The sequence below is a fragment of the Tachyglossus aculeatus genome, chromosome 20 (genome assembly GCF_015852505.1).
Source record: "Tachyglossus aculeatus isolate mTacAcu1 chromosome 20, mTacAcu1.pri, whole genome shotgun sequence".
NCBI lineage: Eukaryota > Metazoa > Chordata > Mammalia > Monotremata > Tachyglossidae > Tachyglossus > Tachyglossus aculeatus.
Genome location: NC_052085.1, coordinates 9,590,007 through 9,606,679, shown reverse-complemented (window position 1 = coordinate 9,606,679; position 16,673 = coordinate 9,590,007). Strand labels below are relative to the sequence as shown.

Below are 16,673 nucleotides of genomic sequence, written 5' to 3'. Positions count from 1 at the left end.
TAGAACAGTGCTTTGCACACAGTAAGCGCTTAATAAACGCTATCATCATTATTATTATTATCTGGTTCTGCTGCCACTGTTCCTAGATGCTGAGGCAGTGCTCACAGATTTGGAGCTGGGCTTGGCCGTAGTGAACCCCTCACGTGTCCCAGGGTGAAGAAAGGTCAGAGGGGCTAATTTCCCCTCATCCTTTCGGGGTCCAGGAAGCCTCTGTGGCCAGAATACCCTCGGCCAATGATTCTGGAAGGCATTTCTGTCTGTGACCTCAGACCTTTCCCACTTATTCCACCTTAACCTAAAGAGCCGAGAGTAACACCAATTAGACCGCGTAACCTCAAGCCAATTTTCGTCGTGGCTCGTCGTCGTCGTGGCGGGCGCGTGGGTCGCGCCGAGGGGGCCGGGGGCTGCGCAGGCGCAGAGGCCCCGTGCCCTCAGCCCGCGGGCGGGTGACGTCACGCCCCCGCGCCGAGCCCGCCGCCCTGCCCGCGGAGGTGGGGGCGGGCGGGCGGGCGGACGGACGGACGGTCGGTCAGTCCCGGGCGGGCGGACGGTCGGTCCCGGGCGGACGGTCCCGGTCCCGGTCCCGGGGAGCCGGCGGGGCCCGGGATGGCGGCGGTGAGCGGGCCCTGTGCGCAGCGGCGGAGGCCTCCGGGCGCAGGATGAAGGAAGCGGCGCAGATGCAGGGCCGGGCCGGGGCCGCGGGGCCGGGGCCGGGGCCGGGGCCGGGGCCCTGGCGCTCAGTCGGCACCCAGACGGGCAGCCTCACCGGTGAGTGCACCCCGGGAACCCGGGACCTTCTCCACGCTACGGACCCCCGGCCTCACCCTCTTCTTTTTCTTCTCCTCCTCCTCCTTCTCTTTTTCTGTTTTTTTCTCCTCTCTCCTCCTCTTCTTCTCCTCCTCCTTTTCTTCTCCTCCTCTTCTTCTCCTCCTCCTTTTCTTCTCCTCCTCCTTTTCTTCTCCTTCTCTCCTCCTCCGTTTCTTCTGCTCTCCTCCTCCTTTTTTTCTCCTCCTCTCCTCCTCCTTTTTCTTCTGCTGTCCTCCACCTTTTCTTCTCTTCTTCTCCTCTTCTTCTCCTCTCCTCCTCTTCTCCTTCTCCTCTTCTTCTCCTCCCCCTCTCCTCCTCTCCTCCTCCTTCCCTTCTTCTCCTCCTCCTCTCCTCCTCTTCTTCTCCTTTTCTTCTCCTCCTCTCCTCCTCCTCCCCCTCTTCTCCTCCTTCCCTTCTTCTCTTCCTCCTTCCCTTCTTCTCCTCCTCCTTCCCTTCTTCTCCTCTTCTTCTCCTCCTCTTCTCCTCCTCCTCTCCTTCTCCTCTTCCTCTCCTCCTGCTCTCCTTCTCCTCTTCTTCTCCTCCCCCTCTCATCCTCTTCTCCTCTTCTTCTCCTCCCCCCATCCTCTTCTCCTCCTTCTCTTCTTCTCCTCCTCCTCCTCCTCCCCTTCTTCTCTTCTCCTCCTCCTCTTCTCCTCCTCCCGCTCTCTTGTTCTTCTCTTCTTCTTTTCTTCTTCTTGTCCTCCTCCTTCTCATCTTCTCTTCTCCTCCTCCGCCGCCTCCTCCTCCTCTCCTTCTCCTTCTTCTCCTTATTCTTCTTCTCCTCCCTCCCCGTGGCTCCCCCACCCGGCCCGGGCCTTGCGGCTTCGTGGCTCCACACTGTCCCCCAGGGGGTCCCCCTTTTCCTCCCCTAAACCCTTCGGCCTCCTCTGCCCCGCTTCATTCCTCTGCCCCTAGCCCGCCCCCCTCCACCCCGACCCCCGGCGACCGCCCTGGCCTTCCCCCAGGCTGACCCCCCCCCCCCCCCCCCAGCCCAAGACAGGCAGCTAAACTTCAACCTAGAAATAATGGAGGAGAACCTAATCTCTTGCCAACTGGTGGGTTAGAAAGACTGTTTTTTTTTCAAGCGAATTCTGCTCGGCACATAGTATATGTAAGTACATGCCACAATATTGTTATGTTAGCACATATTATATCATCAGTTATTATTATCATCCCATGTAGTTCAGTTTTGAAATTATAGTTCCTATGAGTCACCGCAGTACTCTTGATTCCCTACCCCCTCCTTTTTCCCAACTGCAGAATAAGATAATGAGGCAGCAAAGTAATGATAGCATTTATTAAGTGCTTACTATGTGCAAAGCACTATCCTATGCGCTGGGATGCAACTGCTGAGATATATATGTATATGTGTATATATATAAAATATATATCAGCAGTTGCATCAGTTTATATATAGTATCAGTACATATATATACATATATATTTTAATCAGCAGTAAAATGGGTGTTCCTATTTTCAGGTCAAATTCCAAGACTTTCTAAAGTCAACCTTTTCACTTTGCTCAGCCTCTGGATGGAACTCTTTCCGACTCCTGGACCGAATCAAGAGTCACAGGTATAATTTGTGGATTCCTCATTGCTTCATTGGTTTCCCCTAGTAGTACGAAGCTAATTTGTTTCAATTTTCCCAAACCCTTAAGTGCCCTTACTTCATTTTTCATTTAAAAATTAACCTTACAGCAGGTTTAAGAAGTGCTTTGCCTTCGGTTGGCAATTTTACACTTGTGACTCCTCAGTGTGGCTGTATGTTGTAAATGTTTTCAAAATATAGAACTTTAAATTTCACTCTGGTCAAGTTTTATGGGAATTATTTTCCTCAGATAACTGTGCTGTTCATGTGTCTTTAGGGCTTAGCCATTGAGTCAGAGACCTCGTCCAGAATTTAGGTTGATTGAGTCCCAATCCAGTAGAAAGATCAAGATATGGAGTAGTGTGTACAGACAAGAATGTGCCTGAAGATACCCCCACCCCTATGATTATCCTTCTAACTTTAAAAAGTGTGCATTTAGAAAGATGGTTTGAGTTCAGTCTCGAGAGAGGCTGGTACAGGGTGAAGACTATTCAAGAGGTTTTGTGTGCTCACTAGGGTGAAATCAGTTGGTAATGGAACATTCATGAGGATGAAGGTTTCAGTGACTGGAAGATCTTGGAGGCTAACTAAAGCTGTTGACAGCTTGTCGGGGCAGGTGGCTGGCTGGTTCTGCAGCCCCTGGGCCTCATTTGTCTCCTGCTAGGACTAGAGTTAGGAACCAAAATGTCATCTTGTGAGCAGAAGTTGGAAGAGTGAAGAAAAAAAAAACCACCCTTTGATAAAGAGGAAAGTGCTGGTAATCAGTTTCCCTTGGTGGGACAGAAACAGTTGTCTTGAAGTATGCCCCCTCCCATAAGCCTGAATTTGAAATCAGTCAATAAGTGGTGTTTATTAAACACTGTGTGTAGAGTTTAAGCGCTTGGGAGAGTACAACACACAGACTTGGTAGAGGCAATCCCTGCCCATAAGAATCTTAGAGACTGGAGGGGGAGGCAGATATTAAAATAAATTACAGGTGGGTATGTGCATAAGTGTTCTGGGACTGGGAGGGGGTGATTATTCATTCAGTTATATTAATCAATCAATTGTATTTATTGAGCGCTTACTGTGTGCAGAGCACTGTACTAAGCGCTTGGGAAGTACAAGTTGGCAACATATAGAGACGGTCCCTACCCGACAGTGAGCTCACAGTCTAGAAGATCAGTCAATCAATCAGTTGTATTTATTGAGCGCTTACTGTGTGCAGAGCACTGTACTAAGCGCTTGGGAAGTACAAGTTGGCAACATAGAGAGACGGTCCCTACTCAACAGTGGGCTCACAGTCCAGCGTATTTATTGAGCGCTTACTGTGTGCAGAGCACTGGACTAAGCGCTTGGGAAGTAAGCGTTTACTGTGTGCAGAGCACTGTACTAAGCACTTATTGTGTTGCCAATTTGTACTTCCTAAGCGCTTAGTACAGTGCTCTGCACACAGTAAGCGCTCAATAAATACGATTGATGATGATGATACAGTGGTTAATCAAAGTGATTATCAAAGTGTTTTAAAGGGGAAAGACCCAAATGTTTAGGTGACATCCAGAGGAGTGAGAGCTTAGTTAGGGAAGGCCTCTTGGAGGAGATCTGGTTTCAGTAGGGCTTTGAGGGTAGGGAGAGAGGTGGTGTGTTGGATATGAATTTATTTATTTTATTTGTACATATCTATTCTATTTATTTTATTTTGTTAGTATGTTTGGTTTTGTTCTCTGTCTCCCCCTTTTAGACTGTGAGCCCACTGTTGGGTAGGGACTGTCTCTATATGTTGCCAATTTGTACTTCCCAAGCGCTTAGTACAGTGCTCTGCACATAGTAAGCGCTCAATAAATACGATTGATGATGATGATATGAAGGGGGAGAGAGTTCCAGGCCTGAGGCAGGATGTGGGCGAGGGGTCGACGGAGAGGTAGACGAGATCAAGGTGGTTGAAGCCGTGGAAGCAGATGAGTTCTCCAAGGGAGTGAGGGTGTATTGGGAATAGAAGGGGACCCAGAAATGACCTTGAGGGACTCCCACAGTTCGGATGTGTGAGGCACAGAAGGAGCCCACAAAAGAGATTGAGAATGAGCAGCCCCAGAGATAGGAGGAGAGCCAGGAGAGGGCAGTTAGTGAACTCAGAGTTGGATAATATATGACAGAATGTTATATATGACATAATCTTTATAACAAAGACTTTTTAAAAAAATCCGTCCTCAGAAAAAGGAAGCAGAAAGCTCTGGACACTCAGAAAAGAACGAAGACAATGCAGAAACATTGGCTGATACAAAACAGGTTAGTGGATTGTTCTTTTTTCCAAGTTGATCGTATCCATTATAACTACTACGGATGACATTATGTAGGATTTTAAAAACATTATTCAAGCAAGGCAAGAAAGGATTTGTGGGGAATTAACAGGTCATAAATATAATGGCTGATGCTTAGTGAAGTGGTTAGGTTAAATACTGACAGACTGTGTAAATTTTAAAAGTATAATGGAGTCCTGAGCATGAAGCAGTGTTATAATAAACTCAAGGGCTTACACTTGAGAGTCCTCATTAGTTGAAGGCTGCCTGCAGGTTGAATTTATGGACTCCTAAAATTGCACTTTTTCAGATTTTTCTCAGTGCTTCATTTCCAGACTTGACATACAGAAAGGATCGAGTAATCTCCACTTAGCTCAGCACAGCTAGAAATCTTACTAAGCTGTACAGTCATCTAGTCTTCTAATGAAGTAGTTGGGGGATTTTTATAATAAACGAGGTGGGAAAAATCATGATGTAGAAGCAGGGTCATTTCTAATTTGGTACCAATGTATTGTAGATCTCTTAAAACTTTTCAACAGGTTCTACCTTTCAGATTCTTGAATTTTCTCTAATTGGTAAAAGAGATCAAGAAAATTTCAGGTTCTGAGTTCGTTCATTCAATTCATCCAATTGTATTTGAGCACTTACTGTGTGCAGAGCACTGTACTAAGCCCTTGGAAGGGTACAATACAACAGTAAACGGGTACATTCCATGCCCACAATGAGCTTACAGTTCGGAAGGTGTTTTCTTTGGATGGTTTCTATAAAGTTGGTTTTGGGGTCAAATCAAATTTTCCACCCCAGATTTTTTCATGTGGATATCACGTTTGGAAACCTTAGATATTTGGTCCTCAGAGTACATTTAATACTGGTGAAAGTGCTGCTGTGATGATGACTTCACAGTGAAAACCTCCCCCCTACCCCAAGACTGTCCCTGTAGGGTAGCACAAGTTGGTCATCTATTGTGTGCAGAGCACTGCACTAGGTGCTTGGTGAGTACACTGTAACAGAGTTGGTAGATGCATTCCCTGCCCACAATGAGCGTACAGTCTAAAGGGAATACTGGGTGGGTAAGACAGGAAGCCCTCCTCCCCCAACCACCTCCCACCCATCCTCCCTTTTTCAGATGTTTGGAAAGAGATCCATCCACTGCAGTTAATTATTGCATGCCTTTGGGGGCAGAACAGCATTTAGACATTATCGGGAGTGTTAAAAAGAAAGTAAAGCAAACTCCAGGCTGGCCTAGAGCTCTTAGCCCTCCTTTCTCTTTGGCAAGATGTCATGAAACTTGGCTTTACATACAGTGGTTATGTTTATTTCTGTTGTTACTTGAGCTAAACACAGTACTATGCATCATTTGAGAAGCAGCAACGATGCACATTTGTGTGGCAACATCATCAAAATATGTATTTTTTAAATGAAGTACGTCTTTGTAAACGGAGGCAGCACACCCAGGTTTTGTGAAGTATCCTGGACTTAAACCCTCTTAATGATCAAGTTATCAAGGAGGGGGGGTCACTGAACCTCTCTCCGAGTAGATGGTGAGATATTTAAGTAGTTTAGCTCCATTTTGCCTTTAAAAGGGTGGAAGGTTAGGAGCTTTTTGAAATATCACTTAATGTTTTAATCTCTTCAAACCACATGATATGGGGCTTTCAGCTATTGATTAAATAAATGACACCTAACCAGAAAAGTTAACAATAGCCACTCATTTTTTAAATTAAATGGTAGGTGTGTAAATATTTGGGAAGTTATTACAAGAAAGTGTACACTAACCTCCTTTGGTCTATTTGCAATAAAATCAATGTGTGCTTGTGCCATTTTTATCATAAGTTAAAGAACTAAGTGCAAGTTGTAATTTTTGTAGACAACCTGTAAAGCACGATTGTTATATGTATACCACATCCAAAGAACTCATCTTTGTATTTTGATCTAGGTGAAAAAAACTGGTCTTGTGGTGGTGAAAAACATGAAAATCGTTGGTCTACATTGTTCTAGTGAAGATTTACATGCTGGCCAAATTGCTGTTATTAAACACGGATCGAGGCTGAAAAATTGTGATCTTTATTTTTCCAGAAAACCCTGTTCAGCATGCTTGAAAATGATTGTAAACGGTAAGTTAAAAATTGCAACCTAGAACCCCAGAAGGAAATACTCTGGATCAGTGAAGTTGGACTAGTTAAATCCAAGCAGTCTGTTGTGACTAGCAACCTGAATGCTTTGGAGAGAAATAGAGATATAAATGCAGTCATACCTTGCTATTTGTCAGGGTAATGGCAAAGTACCTTGCCGGGAATTGCTAAACGGCAAGCGACGACTAAGCGAGGTTTCTGTGGCCTTCCTCAATCCCTGCTTCCACCTGTTGATAGCCCCATGAAGGAAAGCTGTAGTCTGGCAGGGACAAGGAAACCAGGATTTAGTTGGCGGCAGGAACCTAACGCTGTTTTTACATTACGATTGCTACCGCACTGTTCGCAGCCCATTCATGTGGCAACCAGAGAACAGACAGCTAAAAGAGGTCACTGTGAGACACAGGAACGTCAAAGCTGTGGACAGCAAGTTGTTACTGAGCGTACGGCAGCACCTCGAGAACTAGACAGATCATCCTTCCTGGATCGGACCAGTTGCTGTTGACTTCATCACTTCCCTTTTGTAAAATTTGCATTATTTTCAGTAAGGCATAGCATTACGAGAGAATTGGGTTTTTCATATGCAGTTGAAGAGGAAGATTTCTTAAAAAGCCCTCCCAACGTGGCCAAATGAAATTTAGGGAGAGGGAAAGTTTTTTTAAAAAAAGTCAGCAGCTCTGAAGGCAAAGGAAGCTTTCTAGTGCAGTTTTGGGTGTCCGTATGACCTAGCCACAGTATAGAACACTTTGGCTGTAGGAGCACACATTTGGCAGAGGTGACCCAAGAAGGACAGGTAGCCAGTGCTTCTGAGCTTCTCTTTTTATTATTGACATAGTCCGCATCCCTGCTGTTTCTCTGTTTTCAGAGCAGTGAGAAAAAAAGATAGAAAAAAGGGCTGCCCATGTCTTCAGAGAAGCAGGAAGATGCTGTTAAACTTGTAAGTTTATTGTGCCTACAAGAGAAATGTGTAATCTGAGAACACTTGGAAATGTCTTAGAGAGGTCATTTAGAGCCAGGAGGTACCCCTGGAAATTGGGTGAAGAGGACGGGTGCAAACCCCCATAGTTGCTTTGTAGTCAAGATAATGCGGCAGAGAAGTAGAGATCGGTATATATTACCACTCGTCTCTTTCGGATCTCAGAGTGACATAATGCAAATTGCCCCAGTATTGGAAACACCTTAGAGCATCTCGATTTCAGCATCTTTAAGATGGATAATTACCCACTCTTGTGTTCCAGCTGGAGTGAACAGAATTTCTTACTGGCCCGCTGATCCAGAAATAAGCCTGCATCCAGAGGTTTCAAATCCTACCAGTACTGAAGATGCAAAGCTAGATGCCAAAGCTGTGGAAAGATTGAAATCAAACAGCCGGGCCCATGTCTGTGTGTTACTTCAACCCCTGGTGTATAATATGGTGTCTTTTGCAGAGGAAACGTCCTACAAGTGTGATTTCGTTCAAAAAATTGCAAAAGCACAGCCTGACTTGAATAGTGACTTCTATTCTGAATGTAAACAAGAAAGAATAAAGGAATATGAAATATTATTTCTGATTTCAAATGAAGAGATGCATAAGCAAATACTCATGACTATCGGCTTGGAGAACCTATGCGAAAATCCATACTTTAGCAGCCTAAGACAAAATATGAAAGACTTCATCCTTCTATTGGCCACAGTGGCTTCCAGTGTGCCCAACTTTAAACACTTTGGATTTTACTGTAGTGATGCCCAACAGCTTCAAGCACTACACAATGAAAGCTTGTCCCAAGAAATTGCGAGGCACTGTATGGTTCAGGCCAGGTTATTGGCATATCGGACTGGTGAGTTGCTCTTTGTAAATTCTGGTTGGCTTGACAGTGACAGTGTTGTGATGGTGTCAAAAATTAAAATTTGGATTTTGTTAATATTTTGCAGCCCTTAAAACTGTAAAAGCTAATGAAGGTAAATGGTATTGTGATTCCATGTAACTCATTGGATAGTAACTCATTTTTAGACTGTGAGCCCACTGTTGGGTAGGGACTGTCTATATGTTGCCAATTTGTACTTCCCAAGTGCTTAGTACAGTGCTCTGCACACAGTAAGCGCTCAATAAATACAATTGATTGATAGTATTCCTTTTTTTTATATTTAAGTGCTTACTATATGTCCAACATTGCTGTAAGCACTGTGTTAGGTAAGACTTAGTTACCTTTTTCTCTCTGTAGTCAGTTAAGGACCCTGTGAACCACTAGAATGTGAGGAGTAATTTCACAGAAAGTTTTATATTGAGTTGAAGCTCATTTGGTCTACCCTCCATCCTTCAGTCAGGCTTACAAACAGCTAAACAAGCTTATGGCGAAGGAGATACTCAGTCTTAATCTGCATTCCAGTGCTTCCAGCTGATCTTATTGCCCTTGTCAGTGGTGAGGACAATAATCGCTTGTTATAGAACAGCCCCAGTCTGGTTTCACTGAGGCACAGTTTTTTGCAATTAGAAAATATGATTTCACCATGCTCTACCCTGATGAAGAAACATACCAAGTCAACACATCTTATGTGTTTCAGAGGATCATAAAACAGGAGTTGGAGCAGTGATTTGGGCAGAAGGGAAATCTGTAAGTATTCACATTCTTTTTCATATATTTGGATGTATGGATTTTAAGTTGATGATTAGGACTAAGTAGTACAGCATTTACTGAGAACCCACTGGGCGCAACACACTTTGTTAAATGCTTGGGAGGAACACGTGAGCAAACTGGCATAGTGGATAAAGAGAGCTGATATGGAAGATGGAAAGAGATGGGGGAGAACCTCGAAGCCAATCATGAGGACTCTCTGTGGTGAGGGAAGTGGGGAGCTAGTGGAGGTTTTTGAGGAGCAGGAGATGTAGTTTGAGCATTGCACTTCTTCCCAGCCCCTCTGTTTTAAAATAGTGGTAAATCAGTAAAGGATGGCAGGTATTCAGTCTATAGGACTGTGCTGGGAATAATGATCCAGCCGTGTGAACGGGCATTAGACTACTGTAAGCTTATTGTGGGCAGGGAACTTCTCTGCCAACTCTGTTGTACTGTGCTCTCCCCAGCTCTTAGTACAGTGATCTGCACATAGTAATCGTTCAAATACCATTGATGATGATGAGGTCGTACGTAGTTGTTTGGATCATCAGTTTTTGCTAGCTGCATCACGTGGCCCCACGTTCCCCCGGATCCGTAAACTACTTTTACCGCCTTCCCGGCTTGTGATCACCCTGCGGCAGCGCAGAAGTGTCCTACCATCATCCATTCGAAAGCAGCGACAAATAATTCAGAACTAGTAGTTTAGTAGTTTAGTCAGTTTAGTAGTATTTTTTCAGGCGACCAGCAGGGGGCGGCAAGTGTACTCTTGCCAAGGCGCCTGGAATATTGAAATATTATGAATCATTATGAACATATCTGTAAATTATTTATATCAATGTCTGTCTTCCCCTTTAGACTCTAAGCTCCTTGTGGCAGGGAGTGTGTTTTTTTATGGTACTTGTTGAGTGCTTACTATGTGCAAGGCACTGTTCTGAGCGATAGGATAGATACAAGCCCAATAATAATAATAATGGCATTTATTAAGCGCTTACTATGTGCAAAACACTGTTCTAAGCGGTGGGGGGATACAAGATGATCAGGTTGTCCCACATGGGGCTTACAGTCTTCATCCCCATTTTACAGATGAGGCAACTGAGGCACAGAGAAGTTAAGTGACTTGCCCAAACTTACACAGCTGACTAGTGGTGGAGCTGAGATTCGAACCCATGACCTTTTACTCCCAAGCCCATGCTCTTTCCACTGAGCCACACTGCTTCTCTAATCAGGTTGGACACAGTCCATGTCCTAATCCCCATTTTACAAATGAGGTAACTGAGGCCCAGAGAAGTGAAGCGACTTGCCCAAGGTCGCACAGCAGACAAGTGACCGAGCCAGGGTTAGAACCCAGGACCTTCCAACCCCCAGGCCTGTGCTGTAGCAACTAGACCATGCTGCAACTCTGTTGTACTCTTCCAAGCGCTTAGTACAGTGCTCTGCATACAGTGAGCACTTAATATTTATCAATGATAGATTGATAAATCCCTTTGCCTGTAGCTGCCCAGGGTATGACCAGCTAGGGACAACCACTGGGATCCAGGGGCCCTGATGCCAGATATGTTCTTGAAACATCCTGTAGTCCCAGGACAATTTAAACCACTAAGGGAAAATCAGAACCAAACAGAGACTCTTTTGGAGAAGATGGGAACCCTGAAGACTCAAAAGCCCAACCAGAGTCCACCCACTTGGGATCTGGGTTCACTGAACTCATCGTCACCTCAGGCCCACCCCCCCCAGGTGGTATTCCCTGCTTGTTTTAGCATTCCTAGGAAACCTGTGGGCTGCCTCAGGATTTAGGGAGTAGACCAGGGAATCCCAATAATCCAGAGGGCACCAAGCACTGGGCTGTGATTGGTGCCAGAACTTCTGGCTGCTACTTCCCAGTAAACCATTTCACACTGACGAATGCTACTCCTTATTTGTTGTCAGTTTACAGTGTAATAGTTCCTAGAGTTCTGGTGCACATCCCAGTTTTTCCCAACTTCTCAAAACAATAAACACATCTGCTGTTGGTGGCTTACTTATTTTTGCAGAAAAATTGTGATGGAACAGGAGCTATGTATTTCATAGGCTGTGGATACAATGCCTTTCCTGTTGGATCTGAGTATGCTGACTTCCCACATATGGATGACAAACAGAAAGACCGCGAGATAAGAAAATTCAGATACATTATTCATGCTGAGCAGAATGCCTTGACATTTAGGTAGGCCACTTCTTTTGAGAATAAGTATCTTTCTTAAAAATAGGGTGGGAAGTAGTTTTCTTAAATTTAAGGCATGATTTCACGTTCTTATTGAAATGCCAAGCAATTTTCATTTTGGGCAAACTAGGAGTAAGCCAGCTTCTGGTTGCCTGCACTTTGATGTATTTCTCGACCAAAGGCTGCTCCCTTAGGTGCAGTGCTCTTGCTCTTGTCTGAATGCTGAACACAATCCATGTGAATGACAACCTCCCAACTTGTCAGGTGGTCTTTTCTTTTAATTCCCTAGCCAGAATCCTTTAAAGTTTACCTTTAGGCCCTCAGGTGGTACTGTTCCAACATGTAAAGTCCTCCATGATGCTCCAGTTGGGCACTAATCACATACTTTTTATCTTGGCATGGTGCTTGCTTAGCACTTTTATATTTGCAAATGTCTTAAGCTTTTTTAAAATTTGTTATTCTAGTATCCAGCTAGCCCTTGACAGCCCTCCTCTCCTCTGTCACCTCTTTGGGCAGCAGGGGCTTTGGGAATGAAGGAGACAGTGGAATGGAGAGAGGCTTAGATGGGCAGCGCAGCTCCTCAGGTTCCAGAGCTTCCCTGCTGCCTTCTGGGGGCTGAAACAACAGTAAGCATGAATGAGAAACAGCGTGGCATAGTGGAAAGAGCACTGGCCTGAGAGTCAGAGGAAATCCTGGCTCTGCCACTTGTCTGCTGTGTGACCTTGGGCAAGTCACTTAACTTCTCTATGCATCAGTTCCCTCAGCTTTAAAATTGAGATTAAGATTATGAGCCCCCTGTGGGATAGGGATCGTGTCCAGCCTAAGTATGTATCGCCCCCAGGGCTTAGAACAATGCTTGTCACATAGTTTGCACTTACCAAATAAATTTAAAAAAGTGTCCTGATTGTCTTATAGCCACACTGCTTAGCAAAAATAGCATAATAATAACAATTTCCGCCGGGTGATGCAGGTGCGAAAAAGAAACAGGAATGAGGGCCATGGGAGCCTAGCGACTGACTCTCTTCTGGTGCTTCCCTCTGGTCCCTGGCTGGTGCCAGGGGGTGAAGTGGGTGGGAGAGGTGGGAGAAAGTGCTGTGCAGGGGGTCGAGAACAGTTCCTGGAAACATGAGAAATAGAGTGATTCCTGTCCTTGTCACTGTGCCTCGTTCTCATCTGTCCCGCCATCGACCTCTGGCCTGGAATGTCCTCCCTCCTTAAATCTGCCAAACAATCACACTTTCCCCCTTCAAGGCTCACCTCCTCCAGGAGGCCTTCCCAGACTAAGCCGCCCTTTTCCTCTGCTCCTCCTCCCCTCCCCATCACCCCGACTCACTCCCTTTGCTCTATTCCCCCTGCCAGCTCTTGTGTGCATGTGTACATATTTATAATTCTATTTATTTATATTAATGATCTGTATATATTCATTTAATCGTATTTATTGAGCGCTTACTGTGTGCAGAGCACTGCACTAAGCTCTTCTGTTTATTTATACTGATGCTATTGATGCCTGTTTGTTTTGATGCCTGTCTCCCCTCTTCTAGACTGTGAGCCCATTAGGGGCAGGGATTGTCTATACTTGTTGCTGAATTGTACTTTCCAAGCGCTTAGTACAGTGCTCTGCACAATAAATATGATTGAATGAATACCCCCTCCCCCTTCCTCCTAGTAGTCTCACCTGATGTGGGGTCTCTGGATTTCAGACCCATTGACAATTCCCCCCTCGAGATCCCGTGGTACAGTGGGCGCAGAAGTGAACCAAAGTTCATGCTGTGGAAACCCCAGGCACCCATATTCTTTCAGGAGCCATTCTGATCATCCTCCTAAAACAATGAACTTTTTTTTTTTACATTCCTTATAGATGCCAAGAAATAAAACCAGAAGAGAGAAGCATGATTTTTGTAACTAAGTGCCCATGTGATGAGTGTGTACCTTTAATTAAAGGAGCTGGCATCAAGCAGATCTATGCAGGCGATGTAGACATTGGAAGAAAAAAGGCAGACATCTCTTACATGCGGTTTGGAGAACTTGAGGGTGTTAACAAATTTACAGTGAGTGGTTGAAAATACTAGTCATAAACTTAGTTGTCCCCATTTCCCTGCCCTCCCCTTCCCACTAATTAGCCCCGCTGCCATGTGTTTTAGAGCACAGAAGTTCGGTGTAGCTGTTTCCTAGTTTATTTTTAATGGCTCCACTGGGATTTAACTCCATAAAAATGTTCCATGTGAGCCCGTTGTTGGATAGGGACCTCTCTATATGTTGCCGACTTGTACTTCCGAAGCACTTAGTACAGTGCTCTGCACACAGTAAGTGCTCTATAAATACGATTGAATGAATGAATGAAAATCAGACCATTGCAGTTTAAGTTGGAGAAAAACCTACTCCATTTTTCCCCCGCCCGGAAGAAGTATGGTGGGATAACTTTCCTGTGATATTGTAAGAGAATTTAGGATGGAAAGGGATATCGAAAGGTCACTTGGCCCATTGCCCAGAAGCCTCAGGCAGTACTGCATCTGGTCTGTCCTAGATCAGTGAGTATCTTATCCAGTTCTCAGGGGAAATGTTGAATTAGTTCCTGAAAGTGTGCTTTTTTTGGAGCAAAACATTGAAAGTTGTATTTGCAGCTATTTCACTGTTTGAATGTTATGGCCAGTAAGCCATATTGAACTTTTCTCTGATTTTCTGGGTTAAATGAAACATCTGTCCCTTTTACAGTGGCAGTGGAATCCTTCAGAAGCTCATATTCCTAAGCAAGCTGATCCTGAAAGCAGAGAGAGTAAGTATTTATAATTGCTTGTAAATCGCCAAGTGGGGAACACAGAATGTAAAATTCAGGAAATTCATTTTTTCGTAGAGTCCCTTGCCCATTTTTTTCTGGTGAATTTTTTGTTCTGGTTAGTTGGGACCAAGCGAAAGAACAGAAAAGTCATGCCACCTGTCAATCATTTTAGCCAGGGCCTTTAGGGCACAGCGGTGGGACAGTAGTAACTAGTGCTCACGTGGTTAATTTGCACCACACAATCCCCACTAATGTGAAGGGTTGACCTGTTAGGTTTGCCTCTTGCAGCATTGGCCCCAAAGTAGATTTTTCTACTGAAAAATGACTTTCCTAAAACTTGTTTGCCTCATTCAGTCCCCACCATTTTGTAATACGCTTTTAATACGTGTGAAATACCTACAAATGTACATCAGCTAAGCCTGATTCTTCCCCACCCCTGCCCAAACCCCAGACCTACCTAAGGATACAAAAGCTTAAAAGCAAGATAACGTAATAAGCAATAGATGTTTAAGTGGAGTTGGTGTTACAACCAATATTTGCTTGACTGATCCAACTCAGAGAAGATAAACCTAAGGCCAAAAGGAGTGTTTGGCATGTAGACAGATAAGTTTCCTCCTAACATTAATCCGAGAGTGAGTTTTTGCAGTGCCTCAAATGGTAGGATTGTAAGAAAAAAATGCATTTCTTTGAATCCTGATAATGTCTTTGAATCGATCCCTGCTGATTTAAAGTACTGTGTGCATCATGTGAATCTTCTGTGCTTTAGATGGAATATTGAAAACCAAGTTACTGGAGGAAGACCACCACCAAAACAAGAAGTTATGTCTTGGAGATGGTTAAAAGCCGCCCTTCCTGAGTGAGAGTGAGACTGAAGGCATTGATTATTTTGATAGCACTTTTATATTCCAGCCAATAAGGATGGATCTTAATGAATGACTGCAGTATATTTTAAAATATGCTAATTTATTCTTTGAATGTGAATAATGTTCAGAAGAATATTTTTGTTTATATTTGGTGACTGTTTTAGAGACTTCAGTAGTGTGTATTATACTAAATGGGATGATAATGGTGAATGCAGAATGATATGTGGTTGCCTTTTGTTGTCCAAATTTTTAATTAGTCAATTGGAAATTTGTTCATTACTACTAGATGGGGTTCATACTGGGCAAGAGTCCATAAGTAAATAATCCTTACAATATATTTGGTCTTTCAGGCTTCTAAGTTTCTGTTTAATAGAGATAATTCTAATGGCCTAAAGAGTTTATATATTTCCAAAAGGGCCCAGTTGATCACCTACCAGCAGGATCTGGTGTATTAGCATTTTTAGTTCATAGAAAATTGTTGTTAAGGTGCCATCTGATAGACTAATGGGCTGTATCCCAGGAATGCTAGAATATTTTTCAGATGGTGTGGTATCACTCTGCAGGGCTCCAATTTAAAGATTCAGCAGTGATTGAGATGCAGTGTCATCACTGGATGTGAGTGGTATCAGGAGTTCATTTTTTTTTAAAACTTCCTTGTCCATTAGAATGGCTTCTAAAACCATACTGGAATTTGGCCCTCAAAATTGGAGGCAGTTAATCTTTATTAGAGTACAGATTTCATCTAGAAAATTGAAACTAGCACATTGAGGTTTCCTGGGAAATCACTTGGCTTTGAAACTTAAAGATGTAAACTTTTCTCTCACCCCCACAGCACAGTTGACATAACAAATATTAAGATGAGATCAGTTCTATCATTGACTTCCCTTCCCTTTTGCATTTTTATATCCGGATAATTTTCTTCAAATTTCTTTTTGGGGTTTGAACTGTCTTCATGTCCCAAATATAGTTTGTGTATTTGGGGAGGAGAATTTGAATTCATCTAATCAAATGGTATATAAATGTAAGGATTAGAAATGTTTTACCTTTTGTATCCTGTAGTCCTTCCCAGCAGTATCTTTCGTGAACCTTTACTCCTTGGGCTTTTTTTCATCCCCACTGGGTGCTTCCAAGAAATGCTCTTAGCCTATTTAAATGTACTTGTAGTTCATTTTCTCCATTTCAGTAACTACCCTTTCTTTGTCTTAGGCTCTCAACTAGTCAACTGGTGATCATTCCTACCAAGATACCTTTGCATCTTTAGAACTTTGACTAATTCTTTCCTCTTAATAAGGATCAAATGAAGGATATCTGCCCTTTGTGCTAAACATTCTTTCCGCATTCAGAATTGTTCTCCAGTCTAAAAACCTGTGTCATCATTTGAGGTGGTCTTAATTGTTTCTTCAACAGATTTGTAAGTAGAGATTTTCAATCAGTGGATCCTGTC

General features: G+C 43.8%; 1 protein-coding gene across 1 annotated transcript; it reads left to right on the top strand.

Moving 5' to 3' along the window:
* The first annotated feature begins 578 nt into the window (after nucleotides 1–578).
* On the top strand, nucleotides 579–16,664 carry CDADC1 (cytidine and dCMP deaminase domain containing 1). The gene is made up of 10 exons (XM_038761531.1): nucleotides 579–768; nucleotides 2,288–2,382; nucleotides 4,588–4,662; nucleotides 6,610–6,787; nucleotides 8,041–8,619; nucleotides 9,344–9,393; nucleotides 11,424–11,593; nucleotides 13,449–13,638; nucleotides 14,303–14,363; nucleotides 15,133–16,664. The coding sequence occupies exons 1-10, from the start codon at nucleotides 660–662 to the stop codon at nucleotides 15,204–15,206; spliced, it is 1,581 nt and encodes a 526-aa protein (XP_038617459.1). The 5' UTR covers nucleotides 579–659; the 3' UTR covers nucleotides 15,207–16,664.
* Nucleotides 16,665–16,673: the final 9 nt, after the last annotated feature.